The 24685-nt window shown below is 30.1% G+C and overlaps 1 protein-coding gene across 5 annotated transcripts in view; it reads left to right on the top strand.

Annotated features, from left to right (window-relative positions):
* The window catches only part of LOC124359155 (ras-GEF domain-containing family member 1B-like), a 657259-nt gene that overhangs the window by 197653 nt on the left and 434921 nt on the right, over nucleotides 1–24685 (top strand). For all 5 annotated transcript variants that reach the window (XM_046811659.1, XM_046811660.1, XM_046811653.1 and 2 more), the window contains one exon: nucleotides 12694–12744. In XM_046811659.1, the coding sequence (XP_046667615.1) occupies nucleotides 12694–12744 (51 nt within the window). The remainder of the gene's footprint in view (nucleotides 1–12693; nucleotides 12745–24685) is intronic.

The raw sequence follows: 24685 nt of genomic DNA, 5'->3' as shown, positions 1-24685 counted from the left end.
ATTTCTTTTTTCTGCTAATTGCTCGTTTCCATCAAGGTTATCCATATAAGACCTATTATGCAAAAATATTCGCTTACTATTAAAAATAGAACAAAACGTACAGTGATTCTCACACGATAAACAAAACTAAATCACTCACCTTCACTGTTCGTACTCAACTGGAAGACTGGCAGTGACAGTGCAGTAATATGTGTGGAGTGGGGGGCAGCAAGTCGCGACATGAACAGAGCAAGCAGTGACAAGCTCCTCTCGGTCGTACACACAGATATACAGAGTGTTCACAAACCAGTGTTACAAACTTCTGTATGAAGCACACATTATTTTTAACAACGTATAAACATAGATCGAGAAATGTTTCGTTTAGCCACTAGCCACCAATTTGTATTTGTTATTTATAAAGTTAATATCTCTAGAACTATTAAAGCTACATATAGTAAACTTTGCACAAATTTCGTAATACATAAGAGAGAACTGTAAGAGAAAATAAATGTGCGGTTTGATAACATGAACAAAATGGCTCCTGTTGAATATTTTTAAAGTCAAATTAAAAAAAAGAAACAGCATATTTATCAAAACTCCACATAAGTTGAACTATTTATTATTTTTTATAAAACTTCCAACGGTACCTTTTGCAACGAAATCTGTCAACGAACAAGCGAGCACGATACGTATGCTTGCAAAAGCTGGGAGCAACAAAAATTTTGTCAGTTGACAGGTATCAGCTGTTTTGCATCAGTTATGAAAAATTTTTATTATGTCACATCACATTCAAATAGTAATATAATGTTATAGGCATCTAGAAGCTACATATCAAAGATGAAGGGGGCTTCAGAATTGAAAAAGAATATATTAATAATTTTCTTACACACTATATTGTTTCTTTAAAATTTACTCTTAACGATAGATGATTAAAAAACAGGACTGCGCACTGTTGTCAGCATTATAAAATATATTAATAGAATAGACCACTAAATTTCGTGAATTTGAATATATCCTTCTTCTTCACATTCTAAATTTTGAAACAAGATTCAAAAAAGCACAAATAATATTTAGCACCATACATTGGTATGTTCAAAAATGTTTTAAATTTTGTCTTTGTCACCAAAAATAGAGGATATAGTAAAAAGTTTGAAACATGGTGTTCTATTGTAATAATATATAGTTTTTACTTTGTGTACATCACTAGTTGTGTACTTTTAAACTCTCTTTTTATGTTTTAGTTAAGTTAAAAAAATGTAAGGTACTATTTCATTATTATTTTTGGGATGTGGATGTCAATTATTTTGATCTATCAAAATGTCATTTTTTACCAAATAGGTAAACAAGTTTGATATAAGTATATGTAAGTCTACACCAATTCAATCACGTATCTTCTACTTGAATATTTGTGGAAAGCAAAATGAACTCAAGGTTTTGAGTCATACAAATCTATATTGGGACGTAGAAACCACTCGTAGTTACTATATTCGGGTAAAGAACAAAAGATTTAGCAATTTTATACCTCAAGATTGTTTTTTTTTTTTTTTTTTTAAGTCCCTCCATTATATATTTTCTCTTCCATTTTATTAACGGTAAAAGTCATATCTTTATCCAGTATCCTCTGGAAGTGGTAGAATAACACCGAAACTGAGCTTGTAAATAGTAACAAAATTTATAGCAGTTACTTGGGCGTGACAATCTTTTTCTTAGATCTAACACCATTAGAAATCTTAAGTCAGTAATTTCTACAAATTTACTTAGCTTACAAGATTATTGAAGTTCCCAAAGTTACGCTCGCGTTTACTGGAAACTTAGCAACGTAAGCATAAGCTTCCATCAGGGCAGTCATTGGGAACTCTTTGAATAAATAAAAACTCGATAACACTTTGACTGACTCAATAATCATGAGTTTGTAACAGTTAAGTGCAGTTATTTTCGTCATAAACTACTAAATACTTAATCATAACTATTGTATACTATTATAGATATTGAAAAAAATTAATATCTAATTTTTTTAACTTAAATACATCAACTTTGTTTTTAACTCTGTCATTAAAATTAAATTATTGAAAATATAAAAAGTTGTGTGTGTGTGTGTGTATATATATATATATATATATATATATATATATATATATATATATTTAAATGGGATTTCAATTGTTGGTTTTTTGGTATTTTCTTGGTATCGTAATTTTATTAATTTTTATCCAAATAATACTTTTTCCTGTGATGGAGGCTAAAACCAGTGATTTACTGCGATGAATACTAACCAAGAAGAAGGTTTATGAGAAATAAACTTATCAACAAGTTGACTTTCTAATAAAAAGATATATTACTTGATTCGCTTGTTGTCTTCAGATATATTGATAAATTTGGCAAGTAAATTTAAACTTTTAAACTCCTTAGTATAAAATACTTAAAGTTTTTATAATTGCACATTTCGATATATGAAAGAAACTACTGGAAGCTTATATTAGTATATGTATTATATTACATACCTAAGTTGAAATCTAAATGTATATTAATGTCAACAAAAACAAATATTAATCACGTCAAGCAACAATTTGAAAAATACGTTGATTGATTAAAAACTTGGGTCAACGAGCTTGGTGCCTCTCTGAAACTGGTGATGAGAGAAAACTCCATTTCAGTGCTTTGTCCCAGTCTGCCAACTCTTAGTTGGATTAATTACTAACTGATCGTCATCGCTTTAATTGGACTGAAAAAATTACCTTTGCTATATGTTATATAAAAAATGAACAACGTTTAATTTCATATAACGCAACAATAAAACATCTTGTAAATTTCGATTTAATTCAATATTTATTAAATTAACAGAGATTAACATAAATACTAATTGATCGCAGTACACTTAATAGAGTTTTAATATATACGAGCGTACAATGTACAACGTAGAAATACGCCACACCACGTGTCGTAACAGGCTTTGCTAACATTGCAAGCAAAATTTGAATTCTACAGCTTATTTCGACTTCTAGATGTCCTGCGGACAAGTCATACATTCAATCATGCAGAAATGAAGTTGATACCAAAATCGCATAACAGAACTCATTCTTGTATAATTTTATTTTTTTTTTTTTATTTATTTTTTTTTTTATTTTATTTACATGCAACAATACAGGTTTACATACCCAATTACATTGTGCATGTTTAAATCAAGATGACATGCAATAATATTTACACATTCAAATAAATTCAATCCAGTCCAGTGTTCCACCAAAATTAGTTCCATTAAATAGATAATTAAGCCTAAAGATAAATAACAGATACATATATATAGATATAACAACGTAACTATAATAAAATTATAAACAAAATAACAACAATAATAAATAATCATAAATATTAACAAAGCTCAAGATAAGCCATAAACAAAAAGAACGTGTGTGGTGTGTGTGTGTGTGTGTGTGTGTGTGTGTGTTGTGTGTGTGTGTGTGTGTGTGTGTGTGTGTGTGTGTGTGTGTGTGTGTGTGTGCGCGCGCGCGCGCGCGCGTTTTTAATCACGTATAAAACATCTTAATAAAAATATTGGTAGTGTAGTAATTTGTTAAATGTGTGTTTGTAAGGTATTAGATAGTCTAGCTCAGTTTATATCCCTCTGACAAAGTCTTTTGTATTGATTAATACTATGTAAAAATATATCAACCTCCCCAGGCAAAGAATTATGCAATCTCATCACATTGTATTCAAAGGTGATGAAAAATGTGCCATTGTACGAGAAAAATTAATGTGAAACAAATTTTGGGATCTATTATAAAATGATGGAGTGTAAAAATTAATTTTTGAACAAGCAAAATTAATCCATTACTTCACCTCTCAGCAATTTAAAAAGAAAAAGTTAAATTCGCTAATTTTCTACGTTTTTGAAGACTTTTCCATTTCAAAAATGCTTTAAAAGTTGATTATATGAAATATCGAAGGTAAAGTGACCAGTTTCTTTAAAATATAAATATCGTAAAAAACCTTTTTTGTACCTTTTTCAATTAAAATTAATGCGATTAGCAAAATAAGGATTCCATACTATATTGGCAAATTCTAAATTTGATCGGACAAGTGATATATACAATGTTTTTAAGGTTGAAATTGAATGAAAATTTGAAGACTGTCTAATAATAAATCCCAAGTTTTTGTAGGGGCTTATTTACAATAGATGAGATATGAGGATTGAAAGTTAAAGTAGGATCCAAAATTACGCCTAAATCCTTAAATTCAAATACCCTTTCCAGATTACTACCATTTATGGCATTAGTTATTCGAAATTGATATCTTTTTCCTTGTGAATGACATTACTTTGCACTTACTTATTAAAAAAAGATCTTATATTTACTAGTCCAATCTACAATTGCATCCAAATCCCCCTGTAATTGCGTTGGAATCCTGAGGGCTATTGACTACTTTATAAGTTTAAGGTCCATCTGAGTACAGTAAAATTTGTGAATTTTTTGTGCAGTTAACAATATCATTGATAAACAAATATTAAAAATTGTACTGGGCCCAAGTTTGACCCCTGAGGAACCCCTGAAGTTACTAAATATTGACTAGAATTGTTGTGCCCCATATAAGAAACATATTGTAACCTATTAGAAAAATAAGAAGAAAAAAAATTTACCAACTTAGACGAGAAACCTAAAATTATGCATTTTACTTAAAATTAAACTGTGATCTACTCTATCAAACGCCTTAGTTAAATCTGTAAATATTACATCTACCTGAGGAGTTTTATTATCCATTTGAAATAAGACATATTCCGTAAAATTTAACAAATTTGTAACAATTGATTTCTTAGCTTGAAACCCATGCTGCCTATCAGAACATCAATGGTGTCATAAAATTTACAATTTTTTTACAAAATAATAATCTCAAAATATTTTTTGCAGGAGTTGATAAAATTGCAACTGGGCGATAACTCTGTACAAGCTTGGAATTTCCACTTTTAAAAAATAGGTGTTACTCGAGTTAATTTAAACAAATCAGGAAAACAACAATTAATTAAACAAATGTTAAAAATTACACAAAAGTGGTTTCACAAATATTACACTACAACCCCTATAAATATATGATGGGATTTTATCTGGGCCAGCAGATCGTTTACAACTAAGGTATTTAATAGCATCACTTACATCACCCTCAAATATCTTATCAATAACTAAGGCTAGGGAGGATAGACAAGTTCCAGGGTCAGTGAACTTTCCAGTTAAAGAGGATGGAGTGAAAGTAGATTTAAAGTATGTAGCAAATGCTTCCGCTACGTTACTATCCCCTTTAATAATCTGACATCCATCTGACATATGATTATTTAGCATTCTTATGATTCCTTGAATTCTTTATAAAATCCCAGAATTTTCTCACATCTTTATTGATGCTACTTTCAACACTATTTAAATAAATATAATAATCCAATTTTATTCTACATTTAATATCTTTCCTTAATCTTTTGAACTCTCTCTTAAATCTATCTCATTAAAGTTACGTGTTAACTTCCTTCTAATTCTTATTTTTAATTTAATAATATTTATTAGTTCGGTTACTATACCATACTGAGATATCCACGTTTCACTTTGTTCCTCTTTGGACAACAGTTATCAAAAACTTGATAAATTGCTTTGTAAAATAAGTCCACAGCCAAATTAGGATCATTAATATTATCCAAAAAAGGACCAATCAATGCTCTAAGACCATGATACAACTCTACAAAATTTGTTTTTTTTAAATTATAACTACTAATGCTGTTGTTTATTACTATTTCCTGACTTATTCCAACCATAATGCACCATTCTAGCTTCCAAATATAAAAGCAGGGTGGTAATTGTCCTCATTAACAATGGGGCTGTCACAATGATAGGCCAAAACCCAGTTCCAGCCAATTTGAAATAACAAGATCCAATGTTCTGCCCTGGTGATTAGGTATAAAATTATGCATAGACAAATTTCCCAAATTCATAAAATTACTTAACTCATTAAAAAAAATGCTGTCACCTTTTTCTAAATCTTCATGAGGAAGTATTCTTAAGTTAAAAATCCCAAAGAATGCAAATTCTACATTTATGGGTACTACATAACCTTTCTACAAAATTCAAAAAAAAAACCTAATATAATCATCTAAACTAGAGTTTACACCTAAAGTATACTACTCCAATCAATAAAGTAAACCCCTTCCCATCCCTAACTTTAACCCATATCATCTCTTCTGACCTATCAACTAACACATGCTCAGACTGTAAACAATTATTCCTAACAGCTAATAAAACTCCTCCCCCCTTGCCCATTCCACTCACTAGCCTATCCCTATCTCTACGAAAATATACTAAACTCATTATTAAACATTTCTCCATTATTTATTTCAGGAAGTAACCAGGTTTCTGTCAATGCAATTATGTGATAATCACAAGCCAAAACATTAGTTCTAAAAGTAGTAGTTTTTGACCTAAGCCCTCTTACATTCTGGTATGTATATATTAAGTACTTTATTAACACTTATTCATGTTAGACATAGAGCACTTTTGGAGAAAATGGATAGAAAATATAATTTAACAGTATAAGGCTTATTCAGTAATAACCACATAATACTACATATAACAGGCCTACTAGGCCTATATATCAACCAGGCAACTAACTTCAGTATAAATATTGTACATTAATATAATACTGCTCATGATAGGCATACATAAAATAATAATAATAAACATTACAACTAGCATTGTTCAAGCTTCTAAATATGTGTTCCAAACTTAAGCTTAAAGTGTCTAACCTAATAGCTTTGTAAACAAACCTAGTATAAATATAACTAGCACCATGCAGTGAATAATACAAATAAGGAGGCCTACCTTTTTGGTAATAACATATTTCACTCTCGATACAAAAAATACACAATAAACACCAAGTCTACAAACAAAATGTTTTACAGATATTTTGCCATGTGTTACGTTAAAATGTTTTTATTCAATTTGATTGCATACGATTGTTTAAATAATTAAAGTCTACATACCATGCCTACACTAAAAAATCATGGTGTGTGTATTGAGATAGTTAGGCTGCAGAATGTCTTATGGGTGTAGTTATTAACCAATTTATTTACTCTGCTATTTTCTCATTGCCATAATGTCTACCCATATTACAAAATATGTAAAAATATTACCTAACGCTCAGCCAAACCAATATTGAACTCAGTATTCCTTGTATACAAAAGAAGCTTCATACTCAATTTCAAGGCTACAGTTCAGTTCGTTTTCGAGATATCGTGCGGACGTACAGAGAGGTAGACGGAGAGACAGAAATGACTATCAGCCCCACGAGTGTTTGCTACAGCTTCTAAAAAAGGTTGAAATGCTATGAAAATATGTAATGTTTTTTTTTTTTAATTTTATCTAATACATAAGATAGTTTGAGTTAGCTCAATAAAGACAGCTTTAGTATTTGAGTATAAAATAATAAGATTTTTTTTCATGAATATATACTTTTGGATTTATATCTGAATTTTATTGGTCTAATCATCATTTGGTCGTCAACAGCTATAGAGCAATTTAAGTTATCCTACTTCACAGTCAATTAATCATTTTTGGACCGAGTAAATAATAATAAGCTTCAATTGAAATATATACCAGGTATTTAATCAATAAATAAAAATAATGTTTGATAAAAATAAATTTAGCTCCAAATATTACAGTAGGATTTTAAAAGTTTTTAGGACTTCACTACTAAAAAAGGCAGTAAAAACTTGTTGAAATGTAAAACAATTTACGTATTACTTTCCCATATATTAATTGTGATCTTTTTACTGATAAACGAGCAGTGATTGTTTTGTACATTGGTTTAAGATTTAAATACAGAACAACACTAATTAAAAGGTTTTTTATAATTCTATTAAAAAAATAACTGTTATTAACAAACTTGTACTTAAAATACACGTCTAATAAAAAATTTCTTCTGAATATCGGTTGCATCAAATACTGTCTCTTGAAAATCAAAATAAAATAAGAATATCCTCGGAAGTGAAGTGTAACTGCCAAAGCAAGCCTCGCCGACATATTTCGGCTTAGTGCACGCTTCTTTTACATTCTCTCGTGGTTAATTACGAGTAGATTCACTTTCTTAGGCACAGACATTTTCATTTATTACCAATGACCAGTGAGTGCAAATTCATTCATTTTATTTTTGTTTGTTTTTGTTATGAACATTGGGAGTTATAATGTCATATATATATATATATTAAACAATTAGATTGTTCAGTAGAATATTAGTTCTTTCCAAGGAGACGTCTCAAATTAAGAAAGACGATACACTGCATTCGTGTAAGTAATTTTTGTATTGTAATATTTGTATCGAATTTCTGATATTCCTTGATCACAAGAGCTGTAAATCATAAAAGAACGCGCTACAACAATAGACGTTACAACGGGCTATTCACGCCAACAATTCCACCACTGAATCAATCATGTATTGTGCGGTATTGTGCTCTACACTGTAACAATACACGGTGATGAATGTATTCTACGTCCTCGTCCAGGTAAAGGTTAAAATTCTCCTTAACTTGCCACTAATACTATAACCATATCGTGTTAAATAATTTTATCTAATGCTAATTTTAATATCTATGGAGTTACATGGTTATCGTCTATTTCAGAAACACGAGACATATCTTACCAGTCATTCCGAACAATATCTGCTAAAATAAAATTTTTATTAGCCCTCCAACTGTTGTTTATCAAAATTTTGATAAACATAACCCTTAGCGGATTGTTGTTCGTCAAAATTTTGATAAACAAACATTCCTTTGCATAATCACTCATAACAGTATATTCCGGCAACGTATCGATTCGATTCATGCACCATTGGATTCGGGGAAAAAAAAGCATAAGGAATACTATAGTTTTATTCCTTTTTGTATTGTAGTTGCAACGTACCAAGTTCGTAGTTTGGAACGTAAAAGATGTGACCGCCATGTTGTCGATGCCGTATGAGTTGTTGATGTGACGAGTCGTGTTTATTAGTAAGTTTTAGTAGGTTTATTTGTGTTTTAGTGTTGTGTTTAGTGTGTGGTGAATTGTTAAATATTGCAGTAGTGCAAATAAATTTATTTTAGAATAAATAAATTTCTCGAAAATTTTTCGCAAAAGTTTTGAGTAATGACAAAATGAAACTTTTTTTCGACTCTTCAAAAAAAAGTTATGGAATTTATTTTACTACTGCTGTATAGTTTACTTCATTCTGAGTAATAAAATATGCAATATAACATGTATTGAAGTAAAACTGTATTAGTAAAACTTTTATTAGCAAACTCTTACATATACACCCTATTTTCACAATTTATGCGCATCGCTGCTTTTTGTTATATAGTGTTATTATAGTTTCATAAATTTGTATAATGCTTATGTGTTTCTGAAACTAGAATAAATTTGACACACAATGGTACTCTCACTTTTATAGTTTTCTTACTATAACTTGGTTTGCTAGGTATGGTCCCCCCAAATAAAAAAAAAAAATGTAAATTTTGAATTTCATGGAAAAAAAATTTTAGTAAAATTTTTTTTAAGGCCAAATTTAAATACTAATATTATTATATGTTTAATTCTGAACCCAAAAATATATAGTTCTATATATATTACTTTTAATTTATATTTTTAATAAATTTTTTAAAAAACCCTTGCACGAGGCTCGAAAACATGCCGCCACTACAGGAAAAAATGACTGCCAGTTGGAGGGTTAGTGCATATTATTATCACAGCCTCATACACTAAAGAGGTAAGTAAATATATTGCTTACTCCGTAGCAATTCAGACGTACCTAGAGAAGATATTATTGAATCTGCCATGCACCCTCAAAGATTATCAAGTAATCCCATTTACCGTTAAGTAATATTTGACATAATAGCATATATCTGCGTAAAGCTCTACAAGATGACAACTTGAAAGCGTTAATTGGTTACAACACGGCCATAAATTAAACTTATTTTAGGTTTTGGGAGCTTGTTGACCAATGCAAGTTATTTTTCAATCAGTCGTGGTTTTTATCAGTAAATCGTTGTTTTTTTCAAGCAATCTGCTTTCTTGCTAATTTTGGTTAAGTTGTTGAAATCTTTGTTACTTTTCGATCAATTATAGTTTTTTTTTAATCGATTAATGGCTTTTCTTGTTTATACATGTTAGTAGTTGATCAATCTCTAGTCGATCAGTAGGTTTTTTGTTGAAAATATACCTTTCTCTACGACCAACCATGGTTTGGTTTGATCAGATTCGTTAATTGTGATTCTCGTCAGATAATCTTGCTTGGATGTCGATTGACCGTGGTTTCTTATCAGTCAAACTTGGATTTTAGGTACTTTTTCATAAATAGATAACTCAGCCAAAATCATTATTCATAAATAAAATGCTTTCGGTATGTAATATTTGTATATGTGTGTGTATATATATGTGTTTGTGTGTGTGTGTGTGTGTGTGTGTGTGTGTGTGTGTGTGTGTGTGTGTGGCGTTGGCCACGGCTTTGCAAGTGTATGAGCACGTCTGGGGGCAAGTTAATTACACGTCCAACGCCAACGTGTAGTTTGTCCTTTTGCCACGATCAAGAATATCTGTATGAAAGTGTACAATAATACCATTTTAATTTACTCCGTTCTTTTATTTAGTCTTTTTTCCACAGTTGAGTTCTCTTGTTCTATCATCAAGAATATATAAATGTAGATATAAAGTAAGACTAGGTCTACATTCATACTAGACTTTAAGAATGCATATTCCAAATTTCGGTATATTCTGTTGAGTAGTTTCCCCGTGAAAGAGGTACAAACAAACAAAAGGAACTTTTGCGTGTATTAAATTAGTAGGATATATTTGTTTTTAATTGAATATAAAATTTTTACGATGTTCGATAATTAAGATGACAATGGTGAATTGGAAAATGTCTACTAATACGATAATGGCTGTGTCACTAACTTAAATAGTGCCTGTATGAGATCTTTTTACCTAATATTACAATGTTAGCATTAGGAAATATGGAATACGTCTGAAGGGCTAAATGGTGGCCTCGTAGGCACTCGCTGTTTTCCGTCTCGTGTTATTTAGTAACATCTCAGATTTATGCTCAGCAATACTCTGTGACGATTTCCGTGTTCATAAGTTATATGGTATTATTTTTCTTTATATAGTTCTTACTATCTATCTATGTACTAAACACTGTGAGCTGTGAGAAAATTTAAAAAATCTGAGTGTGATTTGGGATATACATTTGGGATTTGGGATAAATAATAGTGAGGAATTGTAGACGGACCTTATCCTCTCGACTGTGGGTGTGGGGTCTGCGTATTGAGGGTGTGAAACTACCTATATCCAACCTCAGTCTCTATTTACACATTGTTTCATTATTTATCTGACAAATATCAAATAACTAACTTGTATATTTTTAAATCCATTTGCATTGTGGACCCAATTACTAGTATTTTTCTTCATGGTAATCACTCAAATGGTATCCCACGTAAGCCAATAGTTCTTTATAATCTCATTTGTTCCAATAATAATGAAAGGCTTTAACGATTTTCTCCAACAAACATCTTTTATGTCCTACGTGGATATAATAACAAAGATTTTTTTAAAATAAGTATTAATTACATTATATAGCTAGCATCAACACAGTTTACAATAAAATCAAAAGGTATGCGTGATGAATCGGATCCGGTTCACAAAAACTATAAACAGAGACTTGTAAACTGAACTATCTTAGAACATCTTTGGGGATCTCCACTTAAAACTGCTCGCTTTACGAAGTTGTTCAGCAAAATTCAACTGATACTATGTGTACCTAATGATATACTATTTGTATAACTCAATCTCACCCGCGATTTCGATTGATTGTTCACATTTACATTGTTTATTGACGTTTAATTTTCATCGTTTACTCTGATTGATGTACCTCACTTTACTTGGAGATCAATGAAATGATCTAGAACATAAATCACGATCGTTTGGTTGATGCAGACCGACATTACAATGGCGGTAACAGTCGCGCATTTATCATTGATAACAGGGGCAGGTGTGCGCTGTACCACCGATTGTGATGTATTATACCCACTTCTCTGTGCCACCGCTTTGCTATGTAGTGATTTTCTACAAGTTTACACTTATTTTAATTTATTTAGTAAACATACACATTTCTATGAATATTGTAGTAGAACTTAGATAGATACGTGTATTGGAAACGTCTGATTAAAACACGACTGTTATACCCGATGTACTTGGATCCAACATATAAAATACAACCACAGCTATATAATTATATGTGGTATTTTACAGTTTTAATGACCTTAACTGAGAAATTGGTTATGCTAAGCCATTAATATATTAATACTAATCATTAAATATTTTTATAAAACGGTTTTTTATAAAGATTTTACAACTTAAGGTACTCAAACTTACATCAAAATTCTCAGGGCAAAGTTAATTTAATTCAATATTATTTTTAGTAATACTAATAACTTAACCAACAAACATTTCTTTAAATACGGATTTTATATTATAATCACTTAGATAAATTTTATTATTTATTTTTCGAAATATGATTAATAAAATATCTTCTTTTAGAAAGTAGTAAATTGTAGTTATAAAATACTAGAATCCAATTATTATATCATAAGTTTCAATAGTTGTTTTATTTATGAATTTAATTTTATGTCTATACACATATTTAATTATGTTCTTTTTGTTCCAGAGCAACAGAAGTCAGCCCGCTATAGGACTAAAGCAGACGCCGAAAACCAGGGCAAGTTATAATTTACAACATACACTATTTACCATATACCACATATAATTTAACAATATTTATTAGCTAAAACTTTTTAAAGAAGTTTCAGAACTCAAAGTTTAACACAAAACCTTTTAATTTGAAAAGTTTATAGTTTACTGAGTATCCGACTGTAAAATACAAAGTGAAAAAATAATTAATGTATGAAATTCAATTTTATTTTTATATCGTTTTGTATTGTGCGATTTTAATAAAGCAAAGAACCCAATCAAATTAAATTCTTTATGACGTTAAACTCAGTACATCGCATGCCTTTGGCATTTTTGCAGCATTATTAATTGTCATGTACAAATTTGTTTTAATCTCAATGAAGTAAATCGAGTACGCTTTAATATTATATAATTAAAAACTCTTCATTTTAGTTTTATTTTAAGTTACTTTGATCTGTTGATTTACGATAAGCATTAACTTTTTTTCGCTGTACATAACTAAACAATTAATGATAAGTAATTTAGCATATATTTAAAATATTTCCATTCAGTTTGTCCTATGAGTATATAGTGGTATATGTTTTAAGCTATAAACACAAAGAGTGTTGAAGGTTTTAATTAAAACCTACTGATTCGTTAATGTCACTGTGTAAGCCAACAATATATTTTTAACTTCTGTAAATTCAAATTATACTTTTCATATTTTAACTGCCACAGTTAATTTTTCCTTTTTGGATCTTGATATCTTCCTAATTTGATCAACATTGTTTAGTTTGAATTGTGCTTGGCGGAAAGCGTCGTCTTTGAGGTGTTACATTTCCCTGATCAGTTTTTTTTATATCACTTGTAATTCTAGTACACTAACAAATACGAAACAAAATTTTATGGTCTTAACCTACTTTTTTTATTAAACAATTTCTTTTAAATGTACCTATTCACGTCTAATAAGTTGATGTAATAGTGATGATATTTTAATTGTGTGATATTAAATAAAATTCCAAATGTATTCAAAAAGCATTTATTTGAACAAAGACTTAATCGTACATAATTATGTGAAAAAAGGTAAGAAAATCCCATATGTCTTAAAAAAGGTTTAAATGACTATAAAATTAATTATTTAATAATGATGCCCATAGTGAATATGCCACAGTAATTGTTTAGAATGAATATTTTAAATAGCAGTTAAGAAAATACATGCAGATGATGTTGTGGGTGTACCAGTGGTGTTGGAGGTAGTGTGAAGGGTTGCTGAAATGACTGATCTCTACATAATGAGGCACCACTTGTCTCGCTGATTGGTATGCCGCCATTCGCTGCCTGTTCTTACCAGAATATAACCACCAATAACGCTAAATCCTCATTTTGCACTCGATTAACCGAAATTAAATATATATTTTATATATAATAGGAAACATATATTTCTTAGAGTCGTCCGCACCGCACAGTCTAAGGCTTCGGACAACATATCTAAATTAGTTATAGTGCACGTTCAAATCTATGTGTGACCGAAGCATATTTTAGCAGAGCTGTTGGCCTTGTAGTGTACGATTCTCTTTTTTTTGCAACAAGTACAATAAGGTCTGAAAAGGGTAACATATATATAAAATTCCTGTAACACATTTATACTCATTATAACACAACCTCAGTCCTAAACCCATATTCGGGTCACTGGTATTTAAGTAAAGAAAGTTAAAACCACAATAACAAAACCATTTTAATGGGAATGTTTGGAAGGAACATTTTATGGCATAATTATAACTGGTTTCTCAGGTTGTAATGTGTTAAAGCCGTGTGACGGAATTCGGCAACCACCTTTATTTGGTGATCCATTTTCTGATGGTGATCGAAGATTATTGGGGAGGAATCCTAGGATTGCGGTGGCCAAACGCTTCTTACTAAGTACGTAAGGGATTATGTTGTTAGTTGTTTTTCAGAAGTTTCATGTCAATTTATTAATTAAGTTCATAGGAATATATTTAATGTACAAATATTTTGATCAAAGTACTTTGTTTGAGAAGGTCCTATGATTTCGGTAGTTACCATTTGAAGGCCAGTACTTATAGCGCACAAATAATGTTTGTGCAAGATATCTTGGCATATACTTTGGTATTTCATAAGTTTAAGTAGTTTCCACTGCTAAAATCATATGAGCGAAGATCAGAAATCACAAAATCCTATTCATCACTTAATGCCTGCGTTGAAGTGTTGCAGAGTTTTGTGCATTTCGTTCTTAAGTTTCATAATATAATTTGACAATTTATATAGGCAAGCTATTAATTAAAGAGTGAAACCGTTAAACAGAAACTATGGTAAGCATTTATAACATGAATATCTAAAGAAAAGTTGTATATTATTTGATGAGTACTTTACAACGTTTATACTCTGTAAAATTTTATTTCATTACATGACTTTTAGTCAAATATTGTATTATTGATATTCATGTATATAATATTCATCGTGATCCGTCAACATTTTTGTAATTTGTAATTCGAATATATTTTCTTATTTACAAGTTATATAAACTGCCGTTAAAGTATCAGACTAAAAGGCAGTGTAAAGCATTTATGGGGAAATAAAGAAACTCGTTTTTCCATCAAAAATAAACTCGTAATAAAGTTGTTTTGTTGAACTGTTATAAATAACATTGTAGCGACGGAAAATAAATTCATTTCCTGGGAATATCCGAGCGTGTCGGAACTCGACTGCAAATATCCGCTTGAACATTTATATTGTGAAGATATTGTAGTGGTAGTACGTCAGAAAAATGAGCTTGTCATCGCTCTCCGGTTCTGCTCAGTTGAACCGAACTGGACTGAAACGAAAATCGAGCTCACATATAGCTACTTACAACTTACTCAGTGTGCAGTATACTTAGTACATTGATTGTGGTTGTATAAGAATACCCAAATACACACAATAAAATCTTCACTGAATACGCATAATAAAAGTAAAGAGTTAATAAAGTTAATACTTTTTTCCAATAATCGTAAAAAGTCATGAAAACGTAGTTTGTTAAATAGTTGTGTAACAAACATTTGTTTTACAAGTGAAAAAGCTATGGTTGGAAGGATTTATTAAATTTGAATGTTTATGAATTTAGCTCCATATTCGATTTTTCACGATAACACTTGATTACGTCTTTACTTTAGCTATCATCCAGATTATACTGGATGACTGCTGGGTAAACTAGAAGCGATGTAAGGGATTTTTAAAGTTTTATTTTTTTATCTCTTCGGACGGACGGATTTTATAATTATTCTTTTAGTCGAGCCTATGACAGTGTCAGATTTAATTGATTCTCCGATTTTCAGTAAAATGTATATCTACAGAACAGACATGACTAGAACAGCAAATATTTCCTTTCTAAGATAATGTCTGTATGAAGAACTATACATGCATCTCTTTTAAGTATTATAACAATATTTTCTTAAAAGCGTACAAAATAGTACATTTACAATGTTTTTTCAGTTATTAGTTTTGTTATTTTTATTATTTCCTTTAATTAGGATATAGAAGCCAATGCTGCCTCAAACAAAACTCAGGACTATATGAATCAAGCATAAGACTGATGTCTTGCGTTTGATTGTTTTAATACACAGACAAATTTATTTTCCCTTTTTGCAGCTTATTAAATATTGTCTACCTTATATAGTTCAGAGATTTTAAGATTATTTTTCAGATTGTGAAAAATAAACATGAGGATAACTAATGTTTTAAGACAGTGCAATATTTTTTTGTAAAAATCAAAATTTTATAGGACATAAAATTTAAATAAGAGGCATTGTTCTCTATATTGACTTACTTCTGGCTGATTTTTAACAGTTACTACAATCCATATTGGCCATAGCAAAAACCCAATGATAATTTACTAGTACATGTGGGCAATCCCATGGAGTTTCCACATGGTAAGCAGAACATTCCTATCCTCAGATATTTCTTATTACAAACTATATCTTTATCTAGCTTAACCCTGTGAGGGCCAACGGACTATCTATTGTCGGCATATTACTATGCGAGAAACAGTTCTATCGCTTGCACTAATTTCACGATTAAGACCGAGCGAGCAATGTGTCGCCGAGATAAACTGCTTTTCTTACATTTTTCCATAATTTGAACATCATAAATTTTGTACTTTGTAAAATATAATTTCCAATGCAATTTCTTCGAATTACTTCTATTAAAATACACCTTGGAATAACTGAAATAGCAACATTTAATAGTTTTCTTTTGTTCTTGTTTACTTAGCTTACCACTGTTCTTTGATTATCACTATATTATTCAAGCATAATGTGAGAAGTCAGTGTTTTGTTGTGGATAGAAAATCTTTTGTAGTTCACAGCAATGAACTTCATTGTCTGATGTTAGAATAAATTATCGTCACAACACAAACATCATGAATTCTGAGTGTCCGCATTATTAGTGGGTTAAGATTGCAACATATCCGTAATTTATTATATTTATATTACTTCATTACAAGTATAATGAATACACTCTATATATATATATATATATATATAATATAATATAACAAATTAGACTTCTTAGTTTAAATTTCCCTTAATATTTCGGCTTTGCCGTTTTCAAAAAGGTATAATAAAAAGTATAAAAGAAAAAATAACACAGCAACAAAATTTACACAAGTAAATAAATAAACATTTGCATAAACAGGAATTTTGAACATGTGATTAACATCAAAAAGAAATATCATGAACAGAGAAAGAATTTAGAAAAAATTACAATAACAAAAAAAATTGATCATTTCATCTTTTATTCAGACCAAAGGGTACTTTTGATTTTAATATTAACTGATGTATTAACATGTTCAAAAATTCCTGTTTATGCAAATGTTTATTTATTTACTTGTGTAAATTTTGTTGCTGTGTTATTTTTGTTTTATACTTTTTATTATACCTTTTTGAAAACGGCAAAGCCGAAATATTAAAGGAAATTTAAACTAAGAAGTCTAATTTGTTATAATAGAGCAATTCTGCATGTATGTATATTGTTATGTGTGTGTGTGTGTGTGTGTGTGTTTGAGATAAAATTTACTATTGAGATAAATCAGCTGGTTATTTGAATGTTTTAGTTGCGTATTTACATTTTAGGTTCTTTTCTTCCAATTTGTTGTGTTTCTTGTTGTTCTTTTGGTATTTATATTTTGCTTCCTGAACATATGGGTATCAAATCTGACGAAATATATAGAAGCTTTATATATTCGTTATTCCTTAAAATAAGTGAAATACTATATATATATATATATATATATATATATATATATATATATATATATATATATGTATGTATGTATGTATATTCATAACGCCAGACGGCCAGGCGTGCGATGATATGCCTCATACTATAAACTATATGGGAAAGCTCATAAAATTTTAACTGAAAAACTATAAATCTTGAATTTAAAAAACCAGTCGAATATATAGAAATTTTAAATTGCATTTAACTTGAAGTAAACTTTGTGTCATAAAAAATATAAATAAACTAATAAATAATGAACAAATAAATGAACTATGATTCATAATTTTATACATTGACTAAAATTTAAGGGGAAATTTAAGTGGCATTAGTGGTGAAACGTATAATATTAAATCTAAACATTAAGAGAAACTGCCATAATAAAGACAATCTGTAAATTCATAACCAGAATGTTTTTACTCTGTCTTGAAAAACGCGTGGGAAAATCATTTGTTAAACTCTGGTTGTAACCGTAGGAATAATAAATATACCAATAACCTTCTGAATAATTATGGAAATACACAGCAATATCTACGAAAACTCAGGAGAGTAACAGAATAAGTTATTGGTCTGCTGTAAAGTTTAACCATCAATAATTGAAAGGTCGTAAAACTCACTGGCGCCAATATCAATGACCCAGCTTGACGGATGGTTCACCATTCACCTAACATCTCCCTCTTTAATGATTACTCACCTTGGGTATACAACTTCCCATATAAATATGTACAGTACTACACACGCTATTACACACGATTACCAACCAGATTGCAAATTAGTAACAAAATGAGTCATTGTTCTGTGTACAGTTTGACCATCTATATCTTAAGGGTCTTAAAACTCACTGGCGCCAATATCAGTAACCCAGATTGTCGGATGCTTAATGACTCTCTCTTCCCCTAGCATCTCCCCCTTTAATGTTTACTTGCCTTGGGTATACACCTCTCATATAAACACGTATGAATGACGCATGAGTGACTTCTGTACACACGATTACCAACCGGATTGCAAGTTAGTAACAAAATGAGTTACTGGTCTGCTGTAAAGTTTGACCATCAATAATTGAAAGGTCGTAAAACTCACTGGCGCCAATATAAATTGACCTAGCTTGACGGATGTTTTATGACTCACCCCTCAACTAACATATACCCCTTTAATATTTACTTGCTTGGGGTATACAACTTCCTATGTAAATACGTAAAGTTCTGCGTATGAGTGACGTTATTATACACGAAAAGCAGCAAGACCTAAAGAAAGTAGTAAAATAGTTATTGATCTGCTTTAACGTTTCTGCATTGAATCTTCTTATCGATAGGTCTTATAATTCACTGGCGCTCATATCAACTGACTCAACTTGATGGATGCTTTATAACTCACACTTCCTTAACAGACACCTCTCACTTAGTTGTTTAATAGGCTTTAGTATACAACTTCCCTTAGAAACGCTTTCAGATCTACGTCTGATTGACGTAAATACACACGATTACTAACCAGATCTCAAGAGATTAACAGAATGATATATTGTTCAGAGAAAATATTGAGCATCTATAATTGAACTGTCTGAAAATTCACTGACGCCAATATCAATTGACTCAAATTGATGGATGCTTATAACTCATACCTGCACCCTTAATATTTACTACTCTTGGGTATACAAATTCCCATTAAATGACGTACAGTATGTTCTACGTATGAGCCTCGTAATTGAACACAAGTACCAAGGAGAACTCAAGAGAAATGAGTTATTGCTCTGCTGCAAAGTTCGATCATCTATAATTGAAAGGCTATAAAACAAAATAGCGCTAATATCAATTGACCCACTTTGACAGAAGCTTTATTACTCACCCTTCCTCTAACACACACCTCCACTTCTAAAATGTAATTGTCTTGGTGTACATTTCATAGCAATACTTACAGATCTACGTATATGTAACTGGTTACTGTTTTTTTGTTGATCTGCAGTTCCTATAATTAACTAGCTGAAATTTCACATAGTTCGACACAGCTAAATCCACACACCCAGTGTTCCGTCTCGCCATTGCAACTGCAATATATGTTCTGTAATAGATAACATGGTATCTAGGGCTGAGAAGACTACTTTGGTTAAAAGGTAACTACTTCCCTTTGTTAAAATTCAAAGCTTATAAATAATATAATTATATATCTCAGAAACCGATACAGTTAATACGAGTCGACTTCCTGTTTCAGATGCCATAGTTGTATTTGCCTTGTTTTTACAATGAAGTAAAGAGTATATTTACAAAGCTTGGACTGAGGAGCCTATCTCGGTCTGTAAGGTCTACGTCAGGTTAAATCACTTACGGTGACACATTTGAGTTTGCTCTTATTTACTCGGCAAACATGGAGCTCTCTGAAATCTACTCCGATCAAAAATCGTCTACTTCTTGCTCTTGTTACTTTTGGTCTATATCCCGTATCATAGTTGAGATTGTCTTCTTAATAATATACGTACACGCTGAGGACTAAGAAGTTTACCACGGTCTAGCGAAAATTCTTATTAAGTTTATGCCATATTTCAAAATAATTATGTATAAGATTTTGCATCATTATTTAGGATCGTTCAGGCATATGAATGATCATTTCTGTGCTTGTCGTTAAGCCACTGTTAAAATGACAAATTAATGGCTTTTACCATGCAAGAAAATACTCTTCTAAAATTACAATGTTACTAATGGATTAAATAGTAAATATTTAACAGAAAAACAAATTTTAGTAAAATTCTTTTACAATTTGTCCCTTGCGGTATTGCAAATAATAATAAAAGTAGATTACATCCAAATTATCTCATTAACAATTATTTAAGAGCATTTTGTTTTATTCCACTTCATAAGAAATTGATATTACTACAAAATAATCGTAATACTGTACCTATAGTAAAAGAGTTTTAATCAATGTGTTTTTATAAACATAAAATTCCATTTTCTTTTTCTTGATTGTTATTAAACATTTTTTAATTTAATGACTTAAGTGTGATTTGCAAACATATTTATTTTAATACAACTTATAAAACTAAATAATATTATAGAAATATTATAAACCACTCATTTCCAATAACTAACGTTATCGATCATCGGTCCCACGAAGTAATTCCTCCTGGAGATTTCTAACGCACTTCCATTTCGGGCCGCAATGAATAATTCATCATCTTCGGTGATTAAGTTATATAAGTTACTGAGCTGCAAAATTGGTTTCCAGCCCTGACCGTTGCGTTGACTTGAATATTAATGCATCAAGCACTTGCGGTGATCTATCGTATTCCTTTAATGCCAAACGCTGGTGTTTTTATTAAAGAGCTTCATGTGGAAACAGTCAATCTAAGATATAACGTTTTGTTTTGTAGTGATTAAAGAATACTACGAAAAACAATGTTATAGTTCAAAGGAGGCAAACATTGTTTGTAATAAATGCATCACTCATTAAAAATCAAAATTCACTTGTCAGTACTTTAAAATATAATAATATTTCCTATACAGGCACATTCCACTTTTAAATAACGTTAAAGAAATTATATATTTACTAGTGTGTACCGTTGCTCAAATATATGACTGAATAATGTCAAAACAGAGCTTTTAACAAACTACAATCAAAACACATGTTTCAGATATTTTTAGTGTGTTTTTAGGAGTTACAGTTTATGTTGGTTTCTTGGTTATGCAGATTACTATAAATTTACAATCCTCTGTACACAATACAGCGTATAATTATTACAAACAAAAGCTAATTGCACCATGCATATGAACTTTCTTGATAACAGGTTTTTATTATTTATGCATAGATTGAAAACTGTCTTAACATAGCTAAAACATAACTTATTGAATCGTTTATTTTTTAAAGTAATATATAAACGGGGTAAATTTTTAAATAGATACTTTATGATTATGAAAAATTTATATTATAAGCAATTCACTGTTTTTTTTTTTTTTTCAAATAAAGTACCTCTTTGGATCTTTTATGTTACAAAAATAACTGCTCGATTCTATTTTTGTGTAATTTTAATTACTTATTTAGTATTTTTAGATCGAAAACGCGTGATAAAACGTTGGGCGTTCAATGTACGTTTCACTTCCAACCTAGAGATAACTTTAATATTACTGTATAGCTCTAACCCGTAGTCTTCAACAACTACCTCTTTAAAAAAATATAACATTTAGTCTTAATAATGGACATTAGTATACTAGGAATAGCCAGAACCCCTTTCGAAAGGTTTAATATGAGACCAGTAACATAACTAAAACCAGCAGTCCTATTATAAGTGATAATATTATACATGAAAAAGTGCCTTTGTTTGTTTGTTTTGCTTTCACGCGTAAACTACTCAACCGAATGTACTGAACTTTTTCATGGGTATTATTATGGTCCCTGGGATGAATAAGGGCCTACTCTTATTTCGATAATTCCCCCGGGCTACGTCCCACTGGTTAATACAGCAATAAAAATTCCTCTTTGGTCTAAAAAACTTTGAAATATTAATTGAAAGAACCAGTGAAATATAAATGTTTTGTGTAAACATTGTTTTATATCAGCTAAACTTTAAGTCTGATTAACTTAACCACTATTTTCAATTTGTTACATTTATAGAGTAAAAATTATTTAAGGAGCAATTATTATCTTTCACATCGTTTACAGATTTCAGCAATTAGGTAAATACTCTTCTACCTTATTACTAAAATCTTTCTAAACGAATCGAAAACTCCCTTTTAATCAGTCCGCAAAAACTATGCTAGACGAAAGTTTGCTCGACTTTTTTTTTAATAATTGTACTAATCTAGCTCTAAGTTTTCTAAAATTATAAAAATATTTTTCAGTTTATAAAGAACCAAACACGTAAATTGTGTAATCGTTCATTTAATTATAACTGTACATTTTTAGTAAATATGTATTATTAGATGAAAAAGGCTAAATTACTATCTAACATTGATTATAAATTTAAAGAAGTTAAGAAACCTGTGTTTAGTTATCTTTTGACAGGCGTAGGCTTGTTAGACCTGCTTATGTATATATTTTTTGATCGGGAAAAGGAAAAATCGATTATGGAACAAAATATACTAAAACCCGAGTAAATTATAATAGTCGTAAATATGCACTTTGCACATATTTTTGATAATGGAAAGAAGACAAACTCGTGAAAAGTGTACGTACAATAAGACAAATTCTCATAAGAAAATTAAAAGTTGTAAAAAATATATACTTTAACTGTACATTTTTTTGCAAATATTAAGTATTAGAAAGAAAAGAAGAAGTACTGCCAAAATCTTACTATAAAGTAAAAAACAGTGTTTTAAAATCAATGTTAGGTGTCTTTGACAGAAGCAGGCTTCTCAAGTCTTTGTATGTTCTGAATATTTATTTTCTTGATCGGGAAACAAGGCAAACTAAACATTGAGGTTGGAAATATAATTAACTCAAACGAGAATATTCTTACAATTCAATGGATTCAAAATTGCGATCGAAACTAATTAATTAATTAAGTAAAGAAGTAATTACTTGTATTGTATTCAAATTGAACTCAATACTCCGCTAAATAGAAAAATTCCATATTGACTTATATTATAATTTTATGAAAATATACATATTTTGGAAAGAAATATAAGCAATATGGGGAAAAAGTATTACAAATATCAGGATTATCAAAAAGAAGCAGTGGGCATTTCTGGAATAATTTTAATTATATAGTCCACTAATGTTAAACGGAACACGTATGTGTATTAGCAACATATATTTATCAATATGGAATATTCATAGAGTAACCATATAAATCTGAAGCGCAGTGAAGCTAGTAAAAACAGTTATCATTGGACCCTTACATATTTTCCAACAGAATTTACTAAACTGTATTTTTCTTATAAATACAAAGGAGTTTGTTTAGTTTTCTTTGTTTGGTTCTGCTTAGATTTTTCATTTAATTCAAATTATTGATTAAAAATTCAATCGCCCTTCTCTGGGAGGTATTCCCATGATCAAGATTTTGTTCATTAGCGTTTTACCATGGTACTAAAAAAAAACTTAAAACAATCTAACTTCAAAAGTTAGAACATTTAAATTAATGTATAATTAGATATGTCTTTGTCAAATACTATTGCGTTCAATACTTTGGCGTGGGTGTCGCTGATACAGCAAACGTACGTGAAATAATTTAATTAACCTTATACTATTCAAAAATTACATAAAAAGAGTGTAAGCGTATCATTCATTTACATCCTTTAATATTTAATAATAATCAAAACGTGAGTTGTTTACTAACAAGAAAAACAAAGTATAGTATTCGTAAAAAGGAATCAGCGAGCTTTAATTACGAAGAAGCTTCTTTGAAGTCTGTTTGGAGAACTGTACGGGCATATCTCTCCCTTTGTATGTATAAGTGCAGTTGGAAACTTGAAACGTAAATGCACACATCAAGATACAAAACTCTAATTAATGAAGATGTATTACAATTATTGTTATTTGTGTATGTTTAATAAGTGACGACCATCGGAATAGATTCAGTTTTTGTGAATTTGAGAAGATTAATACATCCTCATTTAATAGTTTTCTGGAAATTCCCTCATGAGGATAGTTTTGTTCACTTCGAAAACGAATCTAAATAAACTTGTCATTGCATTTAATTCTTAAAGGACCTTTTTATTGCTTCCGGAGTGACAAAACATTCAGGATGGGTAAGGTTGGGGTAAGAGGCCGTTTCCCGTCGATATCCCAAGACACAT

Source organism: Homalodisca vitripennis, chromosome 4, assembly GCF_021130785.1.
Source record: "Homalodisca vitripennis isolate AUS2020 chromosome 4, UT_GWSS_2.1, whole genome shotgun sequence".
Lineage (NCBI taxonomy): Eukaryota > Metazoa > Arthropoda > Insecta > Hemiptera > Cicadellidae > Homalodisca > Homalodisca vitripennis.
This window is presented reverse-complemented; position numbering and strand designations above follow the sequence as displayed.